Below are 20,798 nucleotides of genomic sequence, written 5' to 3'. Positions count from 1 at the left end.
GCAAAGCAAGAAAATGGAAATAATTCTGGTACTTTTTCTTTCTCCATTTTTCTTTCAAACACTTTTCAAGATTGAGTAAAGTCATTACCTTCTTGTTTTATAACATACCTTCAACATGGTTGGAATGAATTTTAAATGGCAAATCCTCTTCCTGATAAGATGAAATTTCTAATTGGCCTTAGTGTTTAATAAGTGTTTAAAAACCCCAGTATTTCAGTCGGCAGATTTAAGATTACTTGTTCTATTATGTTTCACTGGAGTTTTAGGATTTTCCCTGGGGAATCTCATGCTTGCCACTGATGGGAAACTGTGCCAGGTGAGCCACTAGTTTAATTGTGCATTGCAGTTTTAACATCCCTATCAGTAATACCCCAAAACATAATTGCTTATCTGCATGGCAGTTACAGGATTGACTCTTCCATTTTTATCTGAGTAATGCATCATTACTTTCGGTAACATGTTAAAAACCACTTTAAATTAGATGCAATAATTTGCCTCATAGTGGTTTTTTTTGTCATTCCTACATTTTGAACTCAGACACCTACCCTGAGGATTCAACAAGCCTGTTGAATGATCACTGCAACCTCAGGACAAAAGTACTTATCTGTTTACAAGCTAGTAGACTCCGGCCTTTATAACTGCAGAATGTAAGAAAAATGGTCATAAAAATTATTAAAAATTGTAATACACAACTAGATCTTTATAACTGAATATGGAATATCTCCAAACGGAGGAGGTAATCTGTTTCGTGGGTTTTTTGAATTTCAAAATAGGCATAACAGCATTCTGGTAACAGACAGTAGCATTTCATAAAAGGGAATAATTCCATAATTGGCCTTTATGGGTCTTGCTTGCCACAGCTGTGTGGGTTGATCTACATGTCAAAAAACCATTGATGCTATTTACATAGTATTGGCTTTTCAAATTACATTGTTTAATTTATATTCAATATACATACTCTAAGCCTGCAGAGACTTCTTCATCTGATGGGGTCGTTTCATCTTCTGACTGGTCACTTAGCAAGTCACACGTCTGAAGTGAGGATGAGTCTGCAACCTCCAAAACAGGTGCTATACTGGGCCGTCTGCCCTCTCTACCTCCCTCAGAAGGAAGAGCTAGCGTTGGTCCACTGGATGTTCTGCATCCTGTGTCTTGTAAATCAATAGCCACTGTCCCTGTAGTAGCATAGAAAGCATTTTCTTGATGTGTTTTTTCTATCATTGGTATATATTTTCTTGTTAACTATCTTTTCAAAATCATACTGTATATAACTAATCCATATTTATATGCATCAACAACCTTTATGAATTTATTGAGAAAAGCATTTTTTTGATTAAAACAGATTATGAAAACTTATTACAAGCAACCAGTTGTGAATGACTAACAAATTACCCATGTGATTATTATTACTTTTTCATGCAAGTCTTAAGCAGTATAATTCCAGTTTAATTGATTTTCATTAATTTAATTTAAGTACAAGGGCAAGTTTTTAATATTTTTTCTTTCTGTGCACTATTTTAATTCCTTAAAATTTTAGGAACACACTGTTAAAAGGTTTAAAATGCACTATTAATTGAATATGTTGTGGGTTTGTTTTTGGTTTTACTCACCCATGCTGGCTATTATACTGTGTACAGGTAATCTAGAAGTTCCATGATAAGACAATTTTGATTCATGTTTTTTTCTATGTTTTTCTTGCTTCTTAAAAGCAGAATTCTCTTCTTTGGTGATATTTATGTAGAAGCATATATCTGTAGAACTCATGATATATCGAGGACCTGGATTCAGCAAAATGTTTTTGTTATCTTCCTTTCTAACACCAATCAGACAGACTCCAAACCTTAATTAGAAAAGGAAAGGCATGGTTCATTTTGCATAGATCATATATACAAGAATTTCCACTGTCAAAAGTAAACCCCCAGTATACTTTTGCAGAATATCAACATTTGCAGATTTTTGAACGACAAATGATTGAAAAATACTGTCTCCCAAACAGACCACTTCTGATCAAGCAGTATTTATGAACTCATGAATCCCTGTGCATTTGAATCCAGAATTTTTATTGATCCAAATAATATTCTTCTAATGCTGTGCCAGCTGATTTTATTTTTTTTCTATCAGATGAATAGTCCCTTCTGGGAAAATATTAGTAGAGGAATTGCTATATAATATTAAAAGGTATTCAGCACGTTAAATGCTGCCATTATTCATATGTAATGGAAAAAATTTTTGGAACTCCTTTTTGCAATTCACTCGTAGGAAAGTATTTGGTTAGTGATAGAAAATAAGGTACTAAAGCAGAAAATAATCTTTCACTTGAGTATGAGAGTAAACTCAGTGTTCAGGTTTTGCTTGATCTTCATTTTGTTAACTATATACAAATATACACAACTTGCTTTCAGTTTGTATGTCACCTCACAGAGCAGCACTGAGTAAGTGATGCATGATCTGGAACCTAAAGAAAGTATATTATCGCTTAATAGAAAAAATACGGTTTTGCTTTAAACAATTATCCGAGTGTAGCACATACCACATGTAAAATGAGCATTCCACATAAGATGAGCATGCCAGAAGGAAGCTAGATTTCCAGCTGACTCCTAAATACATCAAATATGCTGACAGCCACACACTGTTTTCTAGATTGTTTTGGACATCGAAAGGGACTGGTGTTCTTATATAACCTTTCTAAGGTGTGAATTTTCCTTTTCCTGGTTGCCAGGCTTATCCTGTATATCCTTTATATTCTTTTCTCTCAGACTGAGCTGGCGTATAGCAAACCAGCATGAGCTTTTACCTGACCAGCTATAACTTCCAGAAAAATATCAACAAAGTATATTAGTGGCCAGACACTTCGATCTAGAAACAGAGTAATGTGTAATACTGCATCTTTGAATACGGAGCTATGATGCAGGCAAAACAAATAATTATTTGTTGAGACTTTTAATTGTCGATAGGAAAATAAACATACTTTTTATGAGCATGGAAAGAAGCATATGTGAAGCTTTTCCCCTCATACTCAGCAAAAAAAGTACTTTCTTCCAGGTTAATATGATGCACTTCATTACCAGAGCATCTGCCATACATTTTCTGCCATTGTTCTGATGATTGCTGACTCTCCCTGAAATATGTACAGACAAAGAGAATAATTTAAAACTTAATGGAAAATTATTATAAATCAGAACAGTAATTTATGGCAATAGAAACTACAAATATTTATTAGAAGGATCCTATAGGCTAATCTGAAAAGTATTTAAGATCAAAGCCTAGTAATGATGCATGTACAGAGGTTATTTTAAGGAATTAGCCATTTTCTAATAGCCATATAAGATTATGCACTTTAATATCACAAAAAATATGGCTACATTCCTTAAAATTCATACCATCGCTTCAGATGTTTCATGGCAGATTGTGTAGTTCTTGTCAGGAGCAGTTAAAGAATCATTAAAAATAGCTTAGTAGGAAAGACCCATTTGACTTTAGTCACTTTATCTGCAAGAAATATTTTTTTCTGTATTTGTTTATTGATAATCTTCAGCATTTACCCAATGGACATTTTTAGTTACTGTGCCTTGTATATTGTGGCAAGTATATACCTTCTTTTCTCAAGTGAAAGAAAAAAAATTATAACTTTAAACATATTAAGCATATCATCCTTTATTGTATGATATTAAGCATATCATACTTTACTGTATGGACTGTTAGTGTAAATGTTCCAAACCTCAGCTAACACCAAGAGCTGCAGAGTTGAGGCTACTGTGAATTCTTAACTTTCATGTGCAAACAAGGTTCTGGCTGCATGAGTTTTAGTGGATATAATGGATGCATAAATATATATGTATGTATATATGCAGATAGTACATAAAAATCATACATGTGCTGTGTTTTGCCACTTGGAGGAAAGGTCTCAAGATACTGGAACATGCTTCTTTGTGCTCATTTATACTTTTTTAATATCTTATCACAGTCCTGTTTTTCTTCAGTTTACCATTCTTCTCCACCCTCAGTGTAGGAACATTCTGTTTCAAGACTGAACTAAGAGAACCATTTTTATTGCAACAGCATTAACAAACAGTGCTCTAGGTGCAGAATAACAGAGCTAGAAACGTAACTACAGGAGAAAAATTTTCTATATTTCACTTTTCCCTCTAAAATAAAATGTTCACCTGTTTAAAGTCTGCTTGGTTCCAGTTAGTTGTCTAAAAGCTTCCCATGGAGCTGTTCTGTAAAGACCACATTAAGTTTCGAGTCAGAAGGGCTATTTTCTTCCAATATTTTCTATCACAATAGAAACCCTAAGGAAGTTCTATTACTTGATTAGATGATTCGATAACATTTAAAGATACATGTTAAATATTAATAATTAACATCAATAATAAGATTAAAATTAAGATTCAAAGTAGAATTTTTGTGTCTTACAGACAAAAAGCTGAGAAGAAAATGGGATTATTTACATCCAGTTTGTTTAATCTGAAAAATAGCATTAAAACCAAAGTCAGCTCATATAAACAGCAGCAAACTTCCCCAGTTTTAATAGCAAGTTGATCTGGCCAAAGTTCCTTAGAAAATGAACATTTTTCTCCAGTTTCTTCAAACAGTAATATCAGAAGATAAGTGTATTTTAATCTATGTACATGTGTTTCTTTTTGCTTACTGTTTGTTGTATTATCATTCTAATTAGGAGTATAGGGAATTTTTCCCTGTGTTCTGCGGCTATGTATCGCCTTCAACTTCCAGTGATTTCCCAGCATACTTAACTTCATGAATATCAGAAATGAGCTGGCACTGTTAACAATGTCAACACTATTTCTTAATAAATACAGGAAATAGGTTCCCTGTGGAGTAGGTGGCACTTCATTTGTAAAAGTACAGCAAACAGCTGGGACAATGATTTACCAATGAACTGTCAATAAATGTTTTAATTCTATTAAAATGAATGTCACAAAGTCTATTCTTTTACATAAGGAAGTCAAATATTGACAGGGATTTAAAGCTCAATACCTACATAAAATTTAATATATGTGCTGGTAATAACCAGAATAAAGGATAGCTAAACAGGTAAATACATAAAGGAAAGCAGTTCACTGTTAACGTTGGAAGTCTACTTAACAAATTTCACCATTATTTAGACATATTTTAGTATTTTGTTTGGATATAAATGCATGTATAGTTAAATTCTTTATTTGTAGCTTAGTTAAATCATTTTCACTTTTTTCTTATACTTAGCCAAACTCAAATGTTCATCTGACATATTTGTATGCATAAAGGTAATTTAACTAGTTTAACAAGTAGCAGTTATTTACCTATTGTTCAACATTAGAATTTGTCTGGAAATAATAAAAAAATACTCTGACTAATAAATTAGTCAAATCCAAAGCAGTTTGATGGCTGCAGTACAGTGACAACCTGCAGATGCTCAAAACAGACATCTATTTTGAAACCAGATTTCTCCCTGAAAACAATGAAATGCCGAACCATTTTTTTTACCAACACAGTTCAAACACTCTAGAGTCAGTGCAAATCTCAGGAGCTGCTTATGAAGAATATCAGTTTAAAAGGATTTTTTTTCTCTAAAAATTAGTGTATACTCAATCAGAAAGTTTGAAAGTAAATTTCTGGATTTGAAAATACTTTTTTTTTTAAGTATAATACTTCCGAAGATCAGATTTATACCTCTATCTAGTTATGAATTTTAGTTATCATGTGTTTAAATCAATTATTGCATCGCACATAAAAATATGAATACAAGTAAATTAAATGCAAGAAAATTGGGACATTGAAGTGGTAATCCCGGAAATAAATCATTTTCACATATTTAAATATTTTATATGCTTTTTCAATTGTGTGGGGTTTTCTTTGGGTTATTTTTTTTGTTTTTTTGTCCTTTGCATTTAGAATATTACATCCAAGAACCAAATACTCATTAAAACTCAATGGCTGAATGTCTAGGTGTTACAGATCATCTAAATTTAAGTTTTCACAGACATAAAGCTTCTAGATTAAAGATGGACTACCTAACAGTTCTAAGCAGAAAGTAAGCTCAAGTACATTAGTTAATGTTTTCAGTAGCACAGTAGGGTGTTTTTAATAGGATCAGAGCAATCTAGGAAAAAAACAGCTTTGTCCTCATTTCCTAAGTTTGAATGCTTGACTTGGTGACATTTATCATACAATGAACAGATTTATGCATTTGTACAAAACTTAGTGAAAAATTAAAATCACAGTTCAGTTCGGATTTTGAGAACATCTTCCAGCATTTCCAAGGCATTTTAAAAAGATATACAGAATAAAAGGGGAAGAAAAATCCTACCAGTTTCGATATTATGTATCTTTTTAAGTATGTACATTTTTAGCTGTTAAGAATACTACCCTCCTTTAATATATATATAATATGAAAGAACTAAAAAAGGCTCTGTGTTCTGTCAGACAATGAAAGCTACAGAGACGAAGGATGTATTTAATCATGATTCTTTTATAAGTTTTTGGTTTGTGTTTTTGTTTGGTTGGTTTCTTAATAGTAGTATATACTTACTGTCCTCTAGATGTGTGAACCAGAAGTGTGATTAATGTAGAGGTAGCTGGACATATACAATTCAGAGCTAGCATAGCATATTTGAATTCCTCTTCACACACAACATGATCTGTAGAAGAAAAAAGAAGACATAAATTGTTTTACAAAAATACTTCCCATTGAATATAATTATCACTTCCTTTCCTTGTTTAGGAAAATGGTGAAAATGGGGACACTCAAAATGTGCCTCCATATCTTCATCTTCCACTTGAACCTGGAGAATGGCTGTGCATGATTTTCCCCATCTATGCTATCACTGAGATTGCATCAGTAGAGTTAATTTTGCAACCAGTTTATGCTTTCTGTACTGCAGCTACAAATGGAGAGGATGCAATGGCTCTCTAAATCCCACTGTTTTGCTGCACTAGATGTGGAAGCCATGCAGCATAGTCCAGATTTTATCTTTTTCAACTTCTGCAGTCTTGCATATCTGGCATAGAGACATCAAGCATTGTACAGAGATATAATTTTGTGTTCACGCAGTAGCATACCTAGTATACTGCAGTGCAGGACTGCTGATCAGTCAGGCTGTACTGACTTGCAGACTGGTATTTGTCAGTGACTCTGGGATTTTGCTTTACACTTCCGTATGTGATGTAGATTCAACTAATATCCTGCCAGGAACTGCTGACAGCTGCTCTCTCCTTGCAAAGTAGGCAAGTAGGGTGATGGCTTTATCTTTTACAGCTTTGCGTTTTTTTTTCACCCCAGTCCCTTTCTGGCTTTTGTAATCACAACATTGTACTTTGTTCTTAAGAGTCCTTACAAGAAAATATGTCTGCAACATTAGTACTTGCTGTGATGGAATAGTACTACAGCGATACTATTTTTTTCTGTCTTTTAATGGAACTTAGTGGGGGGAAGTAAGCAGAGAAAGCAATAGAGGCATATGTAGTTCTTTATATTGGCTTGTATTTAAAGCTGCCAAATTTTCTGCACATGCTTTCAGTATTGTATGAGTTATTATTCAACTTGCTATAGTGTTTAAAATTCAGGCCACAGTTAAATGCTCTCCAGTGCTGGTGACAGCATGAAAAGGAAACAGAAATCACTCTTTAATGTCATTCATGTATACCTGCGACAGTACAAAAATGGGTACAAGGGAAAAGCACAAACTTAAACTTCTTGTCAGTGTAGAAACTTAGTCATGAAGGTTTTCTAAGGTCATGAAGGCAGTTATTGCATGCCAAGTAATTTATCTTTTTTTCTTCTCAGTTTGCTGTTTCATTTGGCCTATGTTACTTTCAATAAGAGAGAACTTGCTTCTGAGGAGAAAGAATACAATTAGTATAGCTGATGATCAAAACATCAGCCGTATGAAAACTGCTGAGTAAAAGTAAGCAAAATCTCCCCACCTAAATCTGAGTGGCTACATGCCTCTACTTCTAATTGCACTAATGTATCATTGATAGCCTTAGAATCACCTTGCCTCTCTAAGCTACTTTCCATGCAGATTTTGTAGTATAGCTACACGCATGCCATTTAATGATAATAAAAGTGAGGTTATACCTTGTATGCCTTCTCTATCCCATTTTTGACATTTCTAGAGGCTTTTCAGTAACAGAATCATCAAAAGGAGAAATTAATTCATTTTCTGAATATCAAGGCTTATAGGGGAGGAATTAATTTAGTTATATGAAGACTGTCAAATATAGAACAAAATAAGGTTTTTCCTCCCCTAAATGTATTCGTTATAGCAATTAAATATTTCCTGCAGAAAATATTTCTGACAGAAATATGTTCATTTAGTTGACCATGTACTGTTAATAAATCTATCTGAATTTTGTATTGGAGGTTTTGAGAGAGTAAGATATAATCTACTCACTGGATGGAATATCTGCATTCTATTACCATTAATCAGATGGCAAAGATTTATGAAAGTAAATATTGATTTCCTGAAGGAATGAGAATTCTCCTTATTTTTTAATTTGTGTAAGATTCTGCCAGCCTCCCCTTTTTTTGGAACGTTGTTACATTATATAGCTAATGCTTTTGAAAATAGAAACAAGGAAAAATATACAGGAAAGCTATTTTATCATCTGCTGTTTCAGATCTTGAACCAAATTGTACATGCTGACCTAAATATATGTAAATGAAATTAATAAACCAAGGATGGCACAATGCAAATGAAAAGTATATCTGACTTAAATTCTCCACATGTTTTATACTGTAACACATAGTTGACTTTTTGGATGGATTTGATGTAAAATACTGTGTTAACGGAGCATATAGCAGAGAGCAAACAGACAGCTGTCCTACAATTGTCATCTTTATCTCTTATGTGGAGGAGAGTCACATTATGTTATTGAGTGTTTTTACATCAGGAGCAGTGGGGCTGGGACTTGTAGGACTATTGTAGTCTTTGAGCTTGTAAGAGCTATTTATGGCCTCCAAGACTTGTTATGCATCTGTAAAATGTATACGACAGTAGTGTGCTACCTACTTCAGAAGTGTTTTGAAGCTTTTGAATTCTCACATGTATTTTGCGAATATTTTGTTAAAGATTCTTCAGTGATCTAATTACTGTGATTGGAAATATTGTAGACATTTCCAACATGGAGAGGTACTATGGGTTCCTCCTCTTGTCAGGAGTTGTTAGACACAGATTAGGTCAAAAATAACTTGCTTATTTCTCCATTTGACTCATTATAGTTTGCCTATAATGTTACTGTATTTGATATTTATATTCAGGACTTCTATTGCAGAGCCATGGTGAGAATTATACAGAACTCTATCTGATGCTTTCTAAAGTGAGTAGGGAGGAAGCCGGGTAATGGCTCTCCCACTCCTCAGGTCTGGGACATTTGTCAGGACCTGTGACAGCAGGTACTAGGATCAGCAAATTAACCAGTGTGACGGTGAAGCAGCAGAGGAAACCTGCAGCTTATCTTGAATTGAGTATCGCATATGTCAAATCAGTTTACCAAACACAAGTATTTTGACTGCATTTATACTAAAGAAATACTCCATTTAGAATTTCCAGAAGCTGCAGTTTCTGTTAAAAATATATTTTGACAGAAAATTTGTTGCTAAGTTTGTCTCAAATAGATGTAGTAATGCACTGTGGTGAGTTATGGCTTCTGTAATGCTCTTGAAGATAAAACAGTACTCAGAATACTGATCATCATGCTGAAGCATCAGCCATGTAGTAATAATGTTCCTGGACCTGACACAATTATTCTGTGAAACTTTACTTTTGCTGATTTCATAAGTTAACACGAGCACAACCATACCAGACGTAGAAAAATGCCCATCCATTATCTCTAGACTATTTTTATCTGTAATTAGATTAATCAGCTGCATTCAAAATCCATTTTGGTGATTCTGGACTATGCTCCTTTTGAATAAACTACTGAAGGTTTAATGTCAGACTTCACCAATCTGCTAATTCATTGGTGCATTTTGAATTGAGAATGTCAAAAATATGCCCAGTTCCTGGAATTGTGATTATACATAATTTCTGAATATTCAAGGTAAAGGTGATTAATTTCTTTTCTAGCATATGTATAAATTCAACTCAAACCCCAGGCAATTTAGTCTCTGAATTACGCAAGTATTTTGCTCCCCTGTGGACAACCTTCACTTTATTTCATGTGTGTGCTGAAATGCAAGGCCAGATGCATGCAGTAAGGGTACGTGGCCTTTTGTAGCTCTGTGTGTTTGAAGGAAAAGCAGGAAGATTTAGGAAACCATATGTAACTGCCAGTGAGGTAAAGTGCAGTATTACTGAAAGAAAAACTGGGCATGTCAAAGCATTGGTTTGTTAGAAATTGCAAAGAAAAAAAAGTCGAAGTGTTTCAGCTGAAGATGTAAGATGGATGTTTCCTTGCCCATCTGGTAACTGTCATGTTCAAGTAACTGTAAACTTAAGAGTGTTCACACCTTGAACTTGAAAGAAGCTTGCTGGGACAAGAACTTACTATGCCCTGTGCTTTTCAGATTCCATTGAAGAATCTTATTCAAGCACAGAGAAACTTTTCCACTGTATTAATATAAGCAGAAGTTACCATTTTAAACAAAGTAAATAGAAAGGTGAGTGTCTGTCATCAAGTGAAGACAGGAAACCTGCCTTTCTGACAGGCCATGTTATCCTGTGCAGCATCTCCATTCTTTTGCTGTAATGGGAATAATGGGAAAAACTTAAAACAGTTACTTGACCTATATACTATTTCTGAAGCCTAAGGCAGAAAATCTCCAGGATGCTCTTCCACAGGAAAATGCAGTCAGGATTTAAATTTCAGGACTGTATTATGCAATCTAAGATAACTGGTCAGCCTGATAGAAACTGTTGAGAGACTGTTTCCAGAGTTTTATAAATTTTGAATGCAGATAAAAGTTAGACTTCTGTTAGGAGGACATTCTGGACTCTTAGGTTGTATTTTTTCTAAATTTAGAAACTTCTGTTTTTCACAGTTATAGCCTATAAACCTGTGCGTAAAGGGGAAAAAAAGTCCTACTACTGAATATTTCTGGTTCATAAAAATGCACAATATCATTTTGGGAAACCTCCAGAATTAAGGATCCATTTGTTAAAGGAGTATCAAATTTAAGAGAAGTTTTTGCATTAAGGCAGTAATAAAGCAGTCCTGAATCATAATAGGAAAAGCACTTAGAAAAATGTTCCATATGGTTATAACAAATTTTATGCATAAGCACTCTGGACAGGGCTATAGTCCGCAGCCCCCTCTGGGTGTGTATTTCAGAATGAAGAAATGGGTGGGATTAATAACCAAAGTAGAGTCCTTTCAGGAAAATGCATGCACGCTTAACGTTGTTGTTCTTATGACTACCAGTGGCCTTACCATTTGCACTAGGTAAGCAAGCATCCAGTGGTGGTTTATACCATGTTTGTAAAATTCTGAATTTAAAACCGCGTTAAAATGTTCCTGTGCTATACGTGAGTAGCGTTAAATTAATCTTGCTGTTTACTTTTTTTTTTTTTTTAAAAAGGTCCAAATTCTCAGTCTAAGAACAGATATGGAAAATCACCTCTGTTTTTCAAGTCTAGATGTATCATAAGCTCCTACAGAGACAAACCATTAAGAATAACGAAACTCTCTCTTAAAAATACAATTAGGAACAACAAATTAACATGGTTACCGATAAAGAAAAGTGGCCATGGCTAGGGAGAAGAGATTACATTTGAGCTGTGTGGTTTTAAAAGGGAGATGAAAAAGCACCATCATTCTTGTCACAGCACGAGCCTTATTCCCTGCTGTGCCATCTCGCAGTTTGAGATTACACTTTTATAACTTCAGAACTGCTGTGATGTTTTTTTCCTTCTTTCCAACCTAGTGGTAAATTCAGTAGCTTTTAGAATTATAGCTTTAACTGCTGCTCTGGAATTGCTCTGCACTGGAATTTACTTTTTCATCGCATCCTGGGATGATGGAGGAGACTAATATTTTTCCATAGTGGGGTTGGCTTTTTTTGTAATTTGGCATGAATCAGCAATCTTTTCTTCCTTAGAATATCCCTCAAGAAAATAGTTTTCAAAATTGCCGTTGAAAAGGAAAGCTTTGCCTCTGCTTCATAGAGAGATTTTTCCAAAGATAGGCAAAAATGAGTTCATCATAAAAGTATTTGTGTGGTTTTGCACATAAGCATAATACGTCTGTATGTAAATACATATGTGTGTGTGTATTTATATATAGACAGAGAAAAAGAGACCTATCTACATAGCACAGAGAAACAGTTTGTCAATTAAAGCTGGTAACCTTTTCTTTTAAGAGTGGATTTGTTTGGCTTTCTTAATATCATTTTGCATTTTATGTAATAGTTTCTAAGATACATGTTTTACTGCATATAGAATTAAATTATATATCTCTTTCCAAAATATTTGAAAGTAATTAAATAATGTTTTTCAGCCCACTTAGGAAAAAACAGTCCCAGGGGAAGATTTTCTTTTCCAGTTGTTTGTTGGGGAAAATTTGGCCTCTTCTGAGCAGAAATTCTTATATACATAGTAACAGTATGTTTTAGTAGACAGAAGTGATTTAAAGACATGGATATAGCTGGAAACCTACCTGAATTTACAATTAAGAAGTAACAATTGTATATCAAATAATTCTACTTTGCATAAAACGTAACATAAGAGAGTAATAATCCTTAAAAGTGCTTATAAATAGGACTTTAATGTAAAACATGACATTTTACTACTGACAGGGTATATACAGCCTATGAGTTATTTTACTCATTGTAAAATGAGTACACTGCTTACAACCAGTAAATTTCCCTAGGGAATCTCACTTTGCTTGTGCGTTTACGAAACAAACTGACAGATATTAATAAGTGTTTCAAATGGCTGGAATCTTACCTGCAAACTTGATGTGGAATTTATTCTCAGGTTTCAGTATTTGGACATACAAAGGACAATTTGGAGCAAAGTCTTTAACTGCCCATGCTCTTAAAATGGTTTGATGATCCTAGAATAAAGAGTATGAGGTGATGAGAATGAAATAGAAATAACCATATCTCTTATCAGACTGACTCCATTGAAGAAAACTCATTTTAAGACCATATAACACCAGCTGGTGTGCGTGTTATATAAGCGCGCTGGTGTTATGTATATGACATATTTAACTACATAAATATATATATATGCACATACACAGACAACCCAGTTATTCTTCTGACACAGACATGGCTGAGGTACTCTCACTGTTCACCAACAAAGTGTCTCAGACCTCTGCTTTGAAGCTTCAAGCAGGAGAATCACCAGCAGTGGATGATTTTAGACAGGGATTGCTACAGAGAACTCAAGCCATATGAGCCTGCAGGCTGAGATGTTTAGATGATTGGAGTGCTAGGGCAGTGGTAAATGGCATGTACTCTGTCCAGAGACCTGGGGCAAGTGGGGTGTCACTGGAGCCTGTTCTGTTAAACATCTTTATCCACGATTTGGAGGAGGTGAAAGTGTACACTCAGCAGGTTTGCTTCAGGGAAAAGTCAAAACACTTGAGGGCAGGTTCAGATGGACCAAAATAAGATGGGAGGAATGGGCTGACAAGAACCTCATGAAATTCAGCAAGGGCATAAGCAGAGTCCTGTCTGGGACTGAGTAACCACCTGCACTGGTACAGGCTGGCAGTTGACTGGCTAGGCCATAGCTCTGCTGGAAAAGACCTGGAAGTCCTGGCAGAGAGCAAGCTGAGCATGGGCTGATAGCTTCCTGGGCTGTTTCAACAGGAGCGCAGTGAGTAGGTAAGAGGGCAGTGATAATCCTCCTCTAATCAGTGCAAATTAGACCAAATCTAGACTCTGCATCCAGTTTGCAGGCCCTCAGTACAGCAAAGATATGTATAAATAGCACTGAGTTCAGCAGAGGGCCACCAACACGATCAGGGCAGAAGCAGAGTTCCTGTGAGGAAAGGCTGAGGGAGCTTATTCAGCCTCAAGAAGAGATGGCTTCATGAGGAGCTAACGGCAACCCTCACTAGATATGGGATAGTTATTGAACCTAGGCTCAATAACCATCCCATAGCCAACCGAAATCACAGAATCATAGAATAGTTAGGGTTGGAAAGGACCTCAAGATCATCTAGTTCCAACCCCCCTGCCATAGACAGGGACACCTCTCACTAAACCATCCAACACAAGGCTTCATCCAACCTGGCCTTGAACACCGCCAAATAGAGCCAGTCTCTGCACAGTGATGCATGGTTGTGTCCTGGGTTCAGCAGCAGCAGTCATTTTTCTCCTTCTTAGTAGCTGGTGCAGTGCTGTGTTTTTGACTTTCGGCCTGGGAACAGAGCTGATAGCACCAATGTTTTTAGTTACTGCTCAAATGTTTGGTCTGGCCAAGGACTTTCTGAGCCTCATGCTCTGCCAGGGAGGAGGGGAAGCTCCGTGGAAGCAGAGACAGGACACCTGACCCAAGCTAGCCAAAGAAGTATTCCATACCATAGCACGTCATGCCCAGGGTGTAACAGAGAGCTACCTGGAAGGGCTAGTACACTGCAGGGTTAGACTAGGTATTGGTCAGTGCTGGGTGGGGGGTGGGGTATCGGTCGGCGGGTGGTGAGGTGACTCTGGCTATTTATTTTGCTTGCTCCATGCCTCTTCCCTTGTTATTTCCTGTATCATTATTATTATCATTGGTGGTAGCAGTAGTGATTTGTGTTATACCTTAGTTACTAAACTGTTCTTATCTCAACCCGTGGGAGCTACATTCTTTCAGTTCTCCCTCCCATCCCTCCGGGAGCGGGGGGAAGAAAGGTGGTGTGGTGGGGGAGTAAACTGCGGGGCTGACTTGCCGACAGGGTTTAAACCATGACAGGTTGGAAGACAAGAGACAACAAATGTAAGCTGAAAAGAGAGATTCAGGCAGGATATACAGAGAAACCTTTTCCCCATGAAGACAGTCAGGCAGTGGAACAGGCTGTGCAGAAAAGATTATTATGATTACTATTATTAATATTATTATTATTATGCTGTCTCCACCCTTCAGCACTTTCACATCAACCTGATAAAGCCCTGAGCAATGAAGTCAATGTTCATGACGGACTCCTTTAAGACTAGAGACCACCCTTGAAACCTCCATTATTCTGTGACCCAAGTATAATATATTCTGTTTGTTGGAACGCAGAATAGAGTGTTTGTTTCTAGAAATCTCCTAATAAGGTATTTTGTCCTATCTTTCCACAAGTGTTTGGGATCACATAATTTGGAAGAGTGGTATCTGGATGTAGAAGAATTATGTGAAAACTTAGATGGTAGTATGAGTCATGTCTAATTAAGAATGATGTATTCGATATGTCCTTCTGAAGAGATTCAGAATGTAAATAACATTAAATGTTATCAGGAATTCAGAGTTTAAAATTTTGGATCATTCTGAAAAATATCAGCGCAATTAAAAACAGAGCTACATTTTTTTTTTAGCAGTTCAGACATTTGCATAACTGATGTCAGAATTTAGACAGCTACTGACCGAAGATTCTAAGAGATTTTCCAGACTGCTAGTTTTTTGTACTTGTTACCACATGTCAAGAGTGAGCTAACTGCAGCATGAATACTGCTATCCCATAAAAGCAAAGTATGTGATAATACATTAATATAGTGAATGTCATGAAATATGGCTAATCTCAGTGTACCAGCCATCATGTTTTACTTATTTCAGAACTAAAAAGGAATATTTGAGACTGCATGTAGGAAGCAATACTTGGGTTGAAATGCCTTGCCTAATCATGAAACTGGTGGTATTAAAAGATAAAGTATAAGGAATGATTCATTATGTTTGAAGCATCAGCAATAAGAAAAGCTTTCAGACTCATGAACACAAGGGAAAATTTCTGCCTGGAATATGGCGTAATTGACATCTTCAAACCATAATATTTTAATGTCAATTGAGGGAATGAAATGCCAGCACTTTAGAAGTAGCAAATGACTCTCTAATGGGATAGATGGTGGTTATACAGATATACTACAGCAGGAGTAAGGGGTCTGGGAGTGGGTTTGGGAAAGATTTGAAAAACATCTTGCTGTTCAAGATGTTACTTCAACTTTTATGCAGAAGGTGTTAGAGAAACACGCAGAATTGCTTGCCCATGATGGTGTGGCTTCATTGGACAGGGTTTAACCTTACCAGTTTCCTCCCTTCCTTTCCACTGCAATCAAAGACCACACTAGCTCGCAAAAGCAGTGAGAAAAGGCTGTTTGCTGTATGCCACATGCATAGAAATATAGCTTTTACTCAATGAAATTTAGGTGACTTTTTTTTTTTCATTCTTACTACATATATGACTAAGATTAAATTTACTGTGATAAATCAAAACTGCACCAGTATATGCACTTTAGTTGTACATTTGCAACTAAGTTTACTATTCCTCTTTTCTTCTCAATGTTAGATATTTTCTTTTTTTTCTGTTTTTTAATTATTTTGTCTAAAAAGCCTGTTTTTTTCAGAAGGTGCAAGAATTGTTTACAATAACAATGAAAAAATGCATATTAAAATGATTCAAACAGCACCATTTCATAAAAAAACGCAAACCTAGGCCCACAGGAGTGAGTATATAAATCTCAACACAAGTATTTTTAATTGTATAAAAAAAAGAAAGATTCCCTAAAATTAAAATATCTTGATTATTTGGACATTTGCAGTTTTAAGACTCAAATATGTATTGCTTTCCATTTGTTAACTCTTTTTTTTTTTTAAGAAGCAGCCTACAAATATGTAATATATATACAATGAATACTTAAGTGTGCCATATACAGCTTTGTAAGACAAACTCAATGTGTATGTACTTTTAAGATAGTAACCTTGGATTATTGTTTCATTTCCTCTCTTTTCATGTCTTTGGTATACACATGTATTTCTATACAGAAAATGTTTATTTGGGCTTTCATGTTTTTTTCACTCACTCTCCCAAATTCTGCACTGGAGAACCACTCCAGGGGAGAGAAAAAAAAATACAGATAGGCACTTTAAGTGATTTCTTAGATTCATTCTTTTCATATAATGCAGGTGACTCTCTGCTTTATGTATGTAGCAATTTCTATAGTATATTACAGTGACTTTAAAAAATGCTCAGACCTCTCCCAAGTAAAAAGGAGGTATATATGTACATACTATAAACAGAGATAACTGAAACAAAACTGTGCTTCTATTCACATTATGAAAAATGCTTCTTTGGGAGATGGGGGAAATGAATATATTCTCTTCTGTGTGCTTTGAATGAATTGCACTGTGATCATAAATTACCATTGATACTGATGCTGATTAATATTGAGGTGATATTTATGTTTGTGTATCAAAACATGTAAGTTTTAAAGTGGGTGTAACAGGAATTTTAATTATCAGAACTCAAGGTAAGACCTTTATTTAATATGTATTTTTAAATAGTTCTTTTTTTCTTGCCATGCACAACTTGATAAATTAGTTACTTCTTCTTATCCAATGCATACATCTTGTCATGCTATTAGGGCAGTGTATCTTAGATTACTAGTACAGCAGTATCATACGATTAATGGAAATGGAAACAAAAAGGCGCAAGCTTGAACTCAGCCATCTCTGAATTTTCAGAAAGCATCAGGACAAAGCTGTCAGCAATAGAAATAGTCTTTCATGTATTTATATAGCTTATTAATGAGTTATCTATAGGATAATTCAAAAGGCACTTCTCTTCCCACCCCCTTCTGCACTGTTTTCAGGCACCTTAGTTTTGTGGAGCAATCTGATGTAGGCTTTTGAAGTCTTGAGTTCAGTGGCTAATTTTGTGGTGTGGTACAGACTGCTGTCCTGTACCTATCCATCAGAACAATAACAAAACCCAAACCAAAAAAGTCATCCAGACTTCAGTGCGATTCGAACTCTCTTTAAGAGCTGCATTCTCCAGAACTGAAACAGATGTCTGTCCCGCTTGCTGTAGCAGATAAGCAGCTTACATCTTGGCCTGAGATGTCAAAATAGTGTTTGATAGAATAAAATTTGGCAGAGATTTGTCTTGCCAGAGAAGAGAAAGTTTCTGGTGGGAGACTTTGGAAAGCTGACAAATTCTTGGTCTGACTGCTGAAGTTCCTACTGCTCCAAGTGGAAAAAAAGAGGAAACTGACAATTTTTATGAAGTAACTGCATGTCACTTGTTATTGTACTTTTCTTGAGATCCATGGATCCAAAGCAGCGCAGACTTTGGCACTAGAACTTATTAACTAACAGAATAGCAAGCAATGAACAGCCAGCGGTATCCATGGCAAATGAGTAGATCCTCTGCTGAGGACTGTAGCTGTGGGGAGATTGAAAACCCTCAAGGACTTTGAAAAATCACATGAGTAACAACAGCTGTTCTGGTTGTGAATCTCCTCAATGCATCTGTTAAGTCTTATTTTGACAGCTGTCAGACACAGGAGAGGGTCCAAGGCATTCCTAACAGTTTTTCAGCTTGTCAAGTGCAGCAGGGTGAAAAATCAGGTGCGGTCACAAAGATTCCTACTGGGATGACAACCGAACTTCTCTCAGCACAGTCACAAACTATAACCTCATGTACTACACTGCTGAAGTTCTTGTAGTGACTCGAGCTGGAACAGTGTAGGAAATTGAATCCATTTCACTTGAAAGCTCTAGGGGGCAGTGAAATCAAAATTTAAAGAAAAAAACCCAGTTGTCCCGTTTTCTAATTGCAGTGTAAATAACTGCATTCCCTGAGAAAAAGAAATCTAAACAACATCATAAAAAATGGAGAGGGGGGAATCCTGTTTAAAAGCTTCATATAACGTGGCATTTGATACTGTCTCCCACAGCATCCTCACAGATAAGCTAAGGAAGTGTGGGCTTGACGATCAAGTAGTGAGGTGGATCGAGAACTGGTTGAAAGGAAGAAGGCAGAGAGTTGTGGTCAATGGCGCAGAATCTAGCTGGAGGTCTGTGACTAGTGGAGTCCCTCAGGGGTCGGTGCTGGGACCGGTGCTGTTTAATATTTTCATCAATGACCTGGATGAGGGAACTGAGTGCACCCTCAGCAAGTTTGCTGATGACACAAAACTGGGAGGAGTGGCTGACACACCAGAGGACTGTGCTGCCATTCAGCGAGACCTGGACAGGCTGGAGAGTTGGGCGGGGAGAAACTTGATGAAATTTAACAAGGGCAAGTGTAGAGTCTTGCATCTGGGGAAGAACAACCCCATGTACCAGTACAGGTTGGGGGTTGACCTGCTGGAAAGTAGTGAAGGGGAAAGGGACCTGGGGGTCCTGGTGGATAGGAGGATGACCATGAGCCAGCAATGTGCTCTTGTGGCCAAGAAGGCAAATGGCATCTTAGGGTGCATTAGAAAGGGAGTGGTTAGTAGGTCAAGAGAGGTTCTCCTCCCCCTCTACTCAGCCTTGGTGAGGCCGCATCTGGAATATTGCGTCCAGTTCTGGGCCCCTCTGTTCAAGAAGGACAGGGAATTGCTTGAAGGAGTCCAGCGCAGAGCCACAAAGATGATTAAGGGAGTGGAACATCTCCCTTATGAGGAGAGGCTGAGGGAGCTGGGTCTCTTTAGCTTGGAGAAGAGGAGACTGAGGGGTGACCTCATCAATGTTTACAAATATGTGAAGGGTAGGTGTCAGGATGATGGAGCTAGGCTTTTTTCAGTGATATCCAGTGATAGGACAAGGGGCAATGGGTGTAAACTGGAACATAGGAAGTTCCACGTTAACATCAGGAAGAACTTCTTTACTGTAAGAGTGACAGAGCACTGGAACAGGTTGCCCAGGGGGGTTGTGGAGTCTCCTACACTGGAGATATTCAAGGCCCGCCTGGACAAGTTCCTGTGTGATGTACTGTAGGTTACCCTGCTCTTGCAGGGGGGTTGGACTAGATGATCTTTTGAGGTCCCTTCCAACCCTTGGGATTCTGTGATTCTGTGATTCTGTGATCCTCAGAGTATCACTGCTACAGTTGATATATTGTGCTATCATGACTAGCCAGCTAGTCACCCAATGGGGCAGAAAGACTGCCTGGAGAGAGTTGTAACTGACCATGACTGAAAACTCTCAGAAGCTTCTGGTATTTTCCCAGGTATTTGCAAGAACTGTTGCTTGCTCTTCTACTTAAATACCCTTAACACTTCCAAACAGTATGTTGGCCTTACTTGACTACTTCTGGATTACTTGCTGCGAGTTCAGTGGCTTTTACTAGTATTTTTTCAGGAGTCTGTTGCTGATTAATCAAATTCAAAGCTATTAGCTCAGTAAGTTTGAATATTATTGTAGGAGAAAAGATTTCTTTCTCAGGGAGTTCAGTGGCTTTCTGTGAGTTATAGATCCTGCATTGGGTCTTTAGCTTTGCAAAAACTGTATTTTTTACAGCATGCTGATAGTCTACAAAAATTAAGTTAACATAAGAAAGATTCGGACCTGCCTGAGTAAGTCCAGAGGATCCCGTTTGATCCTTTTAGGCAATTTGTAAGCATCTTAATTGAACTTTGTGAATATTCAGACTTATTCTGAACTTCCTTTGGAGTTCAAGACTAAACAGACAAGTGTGCAATAATTTAGCATGCATCTCATGGTGAAAAAGTTGAAATTGTGTTCATACATCCTTCCTCAGTGGACTTTTTTCCTGGATATTTGTGATTAGTAGGCAATTTTATTAATGTGAAGAGTTCTAGTTCATATTAAAATTATTACTGTATCACAGATATGCTGAGTAGAGGCTTGTATTAGCAGTCTTCGTGGACAGTAACTTACCTGACTAGATAAGTAGTAATATGGGCCAAAACCATAGTAACTTATATAAAGACTCCTGCAATTTTT

At 36.6% G+C, this 20,798-nt stretch overlaps 1 protein-coding gene across 9 annotated transcripts in view; it reads right to left on the bottom strand.

Annotated features, from left to right (window-relative positions):
* The window catches only part of KCNT2 (potassium sodium-activated channel subfamily T member 2), a 136,983-nt gene that overhangs the window by 30,731 nt on the left and 85,454 nt on the right, over positions 1-20,798 (bottom strand). For 3 of the 9 annotated variants that reach the window (XM_065675326.1, XM_065675327.1, XM_065675329.1), the window contains exons 14-19: positions 12,885-12,993; positions 6,530-6,638; positions 4,164-4,220; positions 2,969-3,118; positions 1,611-1,840; positions 959-1,175 (exon numbers count right to left, since the gene is read on the bottom strand). In XM_065675326.1, the coding sequence (XP_065531398.1) occupies positions 959-1,175; positions 1,611-1,840; positions 2,969-3,118; positions 4,164-4,220; positions 6,530-6,638; positions 12,885-12,993 (872 nt within the window). The remainder of the gene's footprint in view (positions 1-958; positions 1,176-1,610; positions 1,841-2,968; positions 3,119-4,163; positions 4,221-6,529; positions 6,639-12,884; positions 12,994-20,798) is intronic. The other 6 variants (XM_065675328.1, XM_065675330.1, XM_065675332.1 and 3 more) reach the window with 3 other exon arrangements.

The sequence above is a fragment of the Lathamus discolor genome, chromosome 3 (genome assembly GCF_037157495.1).
Source record: "Lathamus discolor isolate bLatDis1 chromosome 3, bLatDis1.hap1, whole genome shotgun sequence".
NCBI classification, from domain to species: Eukaryota; Metazoa; Chordata; class Aves; order Psittaciformes; family Psittacidae; genus Lathamus; species Lathamus discolor.
The sequence above is the reverse complement of the archived record's forward strand: the minus strand, read 5'-3'. Positions and strand labels throughout refer to the sequence as shown.